General features: G+C 46.2%; 1 protein-coding gene across 1 annotated transcript in view; it reads left to right on the top strand.

Moving 5' to 3' along the window:
- The first annotated feature begins 358 nt into the window (after positions 1–358).
- SRI (sorcin) overlaps positions 359–7,783 on the top strand; it is a 38,707-nt gene continuing 31,282 nt past the window's right edge. Inside the window, exon 1 of the mRNA XM_082259458.1 lies at positions 359–505. Within this exon, the coding sequence (XP_082115584.1) occupies positions 464–505 (42 nt within the window). The 5' untranslated portion in view covers positions 359–463. The remainder of the gene's footprint in view (positions 506–7,783) is intronic.

Raw genomic sequence — 7,783 nt, 5'->3', positions numbered from 1 at the left:
TCATCCCTTTAAATCAGGACACACAATAATTACACAGGTTTTGTGGCTGACTAAGGTGATAATTAAACTCGGTGCTTTATCTGCATTATATCAGCCTCAGAACCTGTGTGACTAATGTGTGTCCTGGTTTAAAGGGATGAGGTGGCACCTCTAAGTACACCTGAAGTGACAGTGTGCACGGTGGGACCCCTCAATACACCAGAAGTGAAAGGTTGCATGGTGGGACCCCTCATTACACCTGAGGTGACAAAGTGCAGGTTGGGGCCCCCAGCCCCCCATGTACAGTAGGGCCCCTCGCACACTGCCCCCAGTCCTGGGGAAGTATAGTAGATTTCTCTCAGGAATGCAGGATGCAGCCCTCACCCCACGCCCAGTTCCGAGCATAGTGGGCGGGGCCTAGCCTTGCTGTTTATCAGGGTGAAGTCACCGGCGGTACACCCAGTCTACACCCAGCTCTGCACTGATGGCTTATCCCGGAGGAGGAGGATACTACCCGGCCGGTGGGGTGAGTGTGTGCCGGGGAATACGGAGTGTGTACTCTGCACTCATCATCCCTACTCCCAGTCCCAGGGGACTTTAGCCTAGTCCTGTGCTGTACTGTACACTGCCATCCTATAGTCTGCTCTGTGCTGTACACTGTACACTGCCATCCTATAGTCTGCTCTGTGCTGTACACTGTACACTGTCATCCTATAGTCTGCTCTGTGCTGTGTACTGTACACTGTCATCCTATAGTCTGCTCTGTGCTGTACACTGTACACTGTCATCCTATAGTCTGCTCTGTGCTGTACACTGCCATCCTATAGTCTGCTCTGTACTGTACACTGCCATCCTATAGTCTGCTCTGTGCTGTACACTGCCATCCTATAGTCTGCTCTGTGCTGTACACTGTACACTGCCATCCTATAGTCTGCTCTGTGCTGTACACTGTACACTGCCATCCTATAGTCTGCTCTGTGCTGTACACTGTACACTGTCATCCTATAGTCTGCTCTGTGCTGTGTACTGTACACTGCCATCCTATAGTCTGCTCTGTGCTGTACACTGTACACTGTCATCCTATAGTCTGCTCTGTGCTGTGTACTGTACACTGTCATCCTATAGTCTGCTCTGTGCTGTGTACTGTACACTGTCATCCTATAGTCTGCTCTGTGCTGTGTACTGTACACTGTCATCCTATAGTCTGCTCTGTGCTGTGTACTGTACACTGTCATCCTATAGTCTGCTCTGTGCTGTGTACTGTACACTGCCATCCTATAGTCTGCTCTGTGCTGTACACTGTCATCCTATGGTCTGCTCTGTGCTGTGTACTGTACACTGCCATCCTATAGTCTGCTCTGTGCTGTACACTGTCATCCTATAGTCTGCTCTGTGCTGTGTACTGTACACTGTCATCCTATAGTCTGCTCTGTGCTGTGTACTGTACACTGCCATCCTATAGTCTGCTCTGTGCTGTACACTGTCATCCTATGGTCTGCTCTGTGCTGTGTACTGTACACTGCCATCCTATAGTCTGCTCTGTGCTGTACACTGTCATCCTATAGTCTGCTCTGTGCTGTGTACTGTACACTGTCATCCTATAGTCTGCTCTGTGCTGTGTACTGTACACTGCCATCCTATAGTCTGCTCTGTGCTGTACACTGTCATCCTATGGTCTGCTCTGTGCTGTGTACTGTACACTGCCATCCTATAGTCTGCTCTGTGCTGTACACTGTCATCCTATGGTCTGCTCTGTGCTGTGTACTGTACACTGCCATCCTATAGTCTGCTCTGTGCTGTACACTGTCATCCTATGGTCTGCTCTGTGCTGTGTGCTGTACACTGCCATCCTATAGTCTGCTCTGTGCTGTACACTGTCATCCTATAGTCTGCTCTGTGCTGTACACTGTCATCCTATAGTCTGCTCTGTGCTGTACACTGTCATCCTATAGTCTGCTCTGTGCTGTACACTGTCATCCTATGGTCTGCTCTGTGCTGTGTACTGTACACTGCCATCCTATAGTCTGCTCTGTGCTGTACACTGTCATCCTATGGTCTGCTCTGTGCTGTGTGCTGTACACTGCCATCCTATAGTCTGCTCTGTGCTGTACACTGTCATCCTATAGTCTGCTCTGTGCTGTACACTGTCATCCTATAGTCTGCTCTGTGCTGTACACTGTCATCCTATAGTCTGCTCTGTGCTGTACACTGTCATCCTATAGTCTGCTCTGTGCTGTACACTGTCATCCTATAGTCTGCTCTGTGCTGTGTACTGTACACTGTCATCCTATAGTCTGCTCTGTGCTGTGTACTGTACACTGTCATCCTATGGTCTGCTCTGTGCTCTGTACTGTACACTGTCATCCTATAGTCTGCTCTGTGGTGGTTCTAGCAATGTACAATCTGCTTGGTGCACAGAGCAATGTACAGAGATGGGTTTTTTTTTTTTTGGTTAACTTGCACCTCATTTATTATCTGAACACACTGCACAAAAATACATTGAGTCCTCTCCTTTCTTTTTTATTATTATTATTTTTTTTTATTATTTAGGCTCGGTTCACACTGATGCGATGCGGGAAGGCTGCGAATTCGCAGCCTGTTCCCGCATCGCACACGCACCCCCGGCAGTTCACACTGCCATATGCGATACGCTGGGGGTGTCAATGTAATCTCAACGACACCCCCAGTTTGATCGCATATCGCAGTGCGATCGTGCAGTTCGCACAGGATCGGATCGCACAAGTGTGAACCGCTGTGCGATCCGATCCTGATGCGGCTGCAAAAAATGCCTCCTGTGCGTGTTTGCTGCGGGTGCGATGCGAATTTAGCCATACAAACTGTATGGCTAAACTCGCACCGCACAGCTGATCACATGTAATGTCGGAGCAGTGCGCTCCGACATGACATGCGAACCCCGCACACGCAGTAGTGTGAACCGGGGCTTATTAATTTATACATACATCATCAGGCTGTGTTGGTGTGAACTGAAACAATAGGACATAAGGCAGATTGCCTCGTCCATGCATTGGGCGTCGCTGTTCGGAAGGACGAGTTCTCAGACCTGCTCTGACAATCAGACAAATTGGGGTACACACACATATATATATATATATATACACACACAGGTAAGTGGGTGCAAAGGCGCTCTAGTGTAAAATAAACTCCTGCTGTTTCTCCTGTGCCCGGGGAGCCAGAGGTGGAGAGCACAGAGTCAGCAGAGTCAGACGGCCATGAAAGTGCCGGGTTGATGCGTTTATCCTCGCTTCTTTTCATCAGCATTTACCTGACGATGTGCAGATGACCGGGTTTCCCCAAATCCAAAACTTCCCCATTCAGGAATTGTGTGCGCATGCGCAGGAAATTGCCAACGCAAAAGAACGTCAGCGTTTACACCAATACAAGCGCGCGCAGCCATGCGCTTCTATATTGTAAAGCGCTGCATAAACTGTTGGCGTTTTATAAATCCTGTATAATAATAATTCTATGACCACCTGTGGCTCCCTGGGCAGAGGAAAGCGCTGGGAGTTTCACATTAGAGCTCCTTTACGCCTGCAAACTTCCGTGTGCGCCCAAACCCTAAGTGAAGGCGCCATTGTCAGAACAGCTGATACATTCCAATGCTGCCAGACTTGGTCTTGTAGCCTTTGCTTCAAGAAAACTGATCAATAAGGGGTTAAGTAGACCGGATGTAAATCTTCTAATTGCTATTCTGCCCTGGGACAGAGCGCCAGTGGTGACTACTGACCCCACCCCCACCCCCTTCCTTTGTATACAGCTATATTTACCTGGGGTGTATTCACACTAAGGGGATCCATTGCATAGTGTTCATGCACACAGGTTATCCTCCTGTTTATTATTAATGGCCTGTCTGCACACCCTATGGATGGAACAAACATGCATGACCCTTTTTTTAGACACCCCCCCCCCCTTCTAGATAGTAAGCTCTAATGAGCAGGGCCTTCTAATTCCTCCTGTATTGAATTGTATTGTCTTCCCTCACTGCACAAACTATCAGCGCTATATAAATCCTGTATAATAATAATAATAGAAACTCAGCGCACCGCGACTCATGTTCTGTGCATTATGGTGCGCTTTACTGCTCTGCTGTACAATGCATTGGGGTGCCATTCACATTGCATTGGGGTGCCATTCACATTGCATTGGGGTGCCATTTACATTGCATTGAGTTGCCATTCACATTGCATTGAGTTGCCATTCACATTGCATTGGGGTGCCATTCACATTGCATTGGGGTGCCATTCACATTGCATTGGGGTGCCATTCACATTAACCCCTCATGCACACTAGGCTCTTCTGAATGATTTTCTCCTGACTGGAGAAAAGCATTAAAAATTCACCTAAAGTTGTGTTTACGCTCATTTAGACCTGTTCAGGGGCGTCAAGCATTTGGGCGTTCTTTCATTTCAACGCATAAAAATAATTCCGCAATTCCTCTTATTAGGACTTTTTTGTATGGCAACCAACCTATACCACCAAATGGTTTACCACTTTACCATATATAAAACGTATACATTTTATTGTTCACAATAGTGAAAGAAGACCTCAACGAGGTTCAATCATAAAACAATATTGCACATTATTGTTTTCTTTTTCAAATATTTTATTTATTCAAAGACGGATGAACCGGTGTTCCGTGAGAATTACCTACCCCTCGTCACTTCCGGCCAGAAAGAGCTGAGCAGCGCAGCACTGCGCATGCTCAGAGCCCCGGATACGTGATGGAAGAACAGAGGAGCTTACTAGTGCGCATGCGCACTAGTATGAAACGATCACGGTGTACCGTGAGAAAAACCTACCGACGCGGCGCTTACATAAAACAGCTGTGCGGCAATACGAATCATCTCCGCTCCTGTCCCGGTCACTTCCCTGCTCTCGGCAAGTAAATATAAAAGCGGCTTTCGGCTCCGTAATTTATCTTTTCATACAGCCGCTGCCGCTTTTATATTTACTATCCGAGATCAGGGAAGTCAACGGGACAGGAGCGGAGATGATTCGTATTGCAGCCCAGCTGTTTTAATGTACCCGCTGCATTACATACAGTGCCGAGTACCGGAAGTGACGAGGGGTAGGTTTTTCTCACGGGTAGGTAATTCTCACGGAACACCGGAGTGTATGGGTACAAAACATAGGAAGGAACAACATGTGGTAACAACAGAAATAAACAGGAAAATGTCCAAAACATATATGTGTAGCCTAAATCACAGCATGATAAGCACACAGACATAAAACAACAGTTCCAAGTTAAGATACAGATCTCCAAAACCTAAAAAGGCAAAGAAAGTTCAGTTGCTTCCACATTAGTATCCGCTTCATCCCCCTTCTTATTTTAAGAGGAATGTGAATGATTAGAAGATTAGAGATGTAGCAGAACGAGGGGCAGGCCAGAATGATAGGAGTAAGGGTCCTTTCACACGAATGATCCGATCCACCTGTCAGTTTTTTAGGTGGATCTGATCGGATCCTCTATGCATCCCTATGGGGCAGCGGGGGGCAGCGGATGTCAGCGGAGACATGTCCCCTGACACCCGCTGCTATCCGATTCCGATCCTGTCCGTGAAATCCAGACTGATGGAAACCCTATTTTCCATCCGTCCATCCGATCAGATGAGAACAGACAGGCGGACATCCGATTCCCCCATAGAGGACAGCGGGGATCTGACAGCTCCATCTCCGCACACAGAGCGGAGACAGAGCTGTCATCCGCCTGCTCAGCGTGGATCGGCGGATACATCCCCCACAGAGCAGAACAGAGTCTGCCAGCCCTAAGGCCCGTTTCACACAGGCGGACCGTTCAGATCCGCCACCGCCTGTCCGTTTTTTGGGGCAGATCTGAACGGATGCCCCATGCATCTCTATGGGGCATCGGATGTCAGCGGAGACATGTCCGCTGACATCCGATCCGTCAAATCTGGACAGATGGAAACCCTATTTTCCATCCGTCCAGCGGATCGGATGAGAGCGGACAGGCGGTCCTTTCTCATCCGATCTCCCCATAGAGGACAGCGGGGATCTGACAGCTCCATCTCCGCACACAGAGCGGAGATGGGAGCTGTCATCCACTTGCTCAGCAAGGATCAGCGGATCGATTCCCCCGCTGAGCAGAACAGAGTCCGCCAACGGAGGCAGACCATGTGAAAGGACCCTAAGAGGGGAGAGAAGAGAAGACATAAAAAACAATGCACATTTGTTTTAATGGTGGTGATACCCAATACCACATACCACTGTAAATCCTACAAGATTCAATAACTTTAAGTAAGGCAAGGAAAATTTAAATGCGTTTCGAAAATATGATGAAAAGAAGCATTATGTAAACCAAATTTACTGGTAGTTTTTTTTTTTTTTTCTTTTTTTTTTTTTTACATTGCAGGGTGGCGATTTATTTTTATATATATATATATATATATATATATATATCTCTATCCCTGATGAAGATATTTTCGAAACACGTTTGATTTTTCTTCTTACTAATTGTTATTGAATCTTGTATGATTTACAGTGGAATATGGTATTGGGTATCACCACCATTAAAACAATTGTGCAATATTGTGGAAGGTCCTAATTTATTGGTTTTATTATGATTGAACCTCCATTGAGGTCTTCTTTCAATATTGTGAACAAAATGTATACTTTTTATAGAAACCATTTGGTGGTATATGTTGGTTGCCATACAAAAGTCCTAATGAGAGGAATTGTGTTTATGCCTTGAAACAATTACAAGAATGTCGGCAACCTTTTACCAAAAGCTGTGTGAGTTGATCTCTTAATTTTCATTCATTTCATTGGTCATAATAACAATTTTATTCTGGCCTTTGAAATGAATGAATGCTCACATGCTAAACACGCAGAGTGTTCAGGCACGTTTACGCTAGGAGCGTACGGCGTTTTTTTTTTCTTCCCAAACACTCCTGAACACTATATTTGTGCATTCATATTTCTTCCGCTAAATCAGGGGTGTCAAACTGTCGGCCCTCCAGCTATTGCGGAACTACAAGTCCCATCATGCTTGTAACTGTCAGCATTGCAATGGCTTGTGGGACTTGTAGTTCCGCAAACAGCTTAAGGGCCACAAGTTTGACACCTGTGCCCTAAATTCTTGTAAATGTGTATGTCTGTAAACACATGTAGAGGTCTATGGGTGCATGGACACCTAGGCTAACCTAAAGGGGCGTTTAGGAGCAAAAAAAGTCGAATTCCCGCAGTGTGTATGAGGCCTAAATGGCAGATACACAGCACACAGTATATTACCATGAGGTAAGGCATTGCCCATTTAATGTGTGTGTTTTAGCATGCATTGCCGCCACACAGAATTGTGAATGGGCCCCTCAAGATGGGCAGAACATTCAATGCCAATTGAATTTTACCCTTCAATCAAAAGCTAATCCGATCAACAATCCAATCTTTTTGACTGCTAGGCAATCAAGTGGGGGAAAAAAAAAGAAACCCTAGCAGGCAATCTGATCACTAGCTATCACAGTGATGGGGAACCTTGGCACCCCAGATGTTTTTGGAACTACATTTCCCATGATGCTCCACAACACTGCAGAGTGCAAGAGCACCATGGGAAATGTAGTTCCAAAAACATCTGGGGTGCCAAGGTTCGCCATCACTGATCAGAATGGATGACGAGGTTCCTAAATCTGATATAACGGATCCGCAGTTATTCTTACAATGTGTTAAAATCAGTTTCAATCCGTAAAATCACTTGAAGTTGCACATGGTGTGTGTGTGTGTGTGTGTGTGTGTGTGTGGTTTTTTTTTTTTTTTTTGGCCTTTGTATTGGTGA

Source organism: Pelophylax lessonae (assembly GCF_965119305.1).
Source record: "Pelophylax lessonae genome assembly, chromosome: 5".
Classification (NCBI taxonomy): Eukaryota; Metazoa; Chordata; class Amphibia; order Anura; family Ranidae; genus Pelophylax; species Pelophylax lessonae.
The sequence above is the reverse complement of the archived record's forward strand: the minus strand, read 5'-3'. Positions and strand labels throughout refer to the sequence as shown.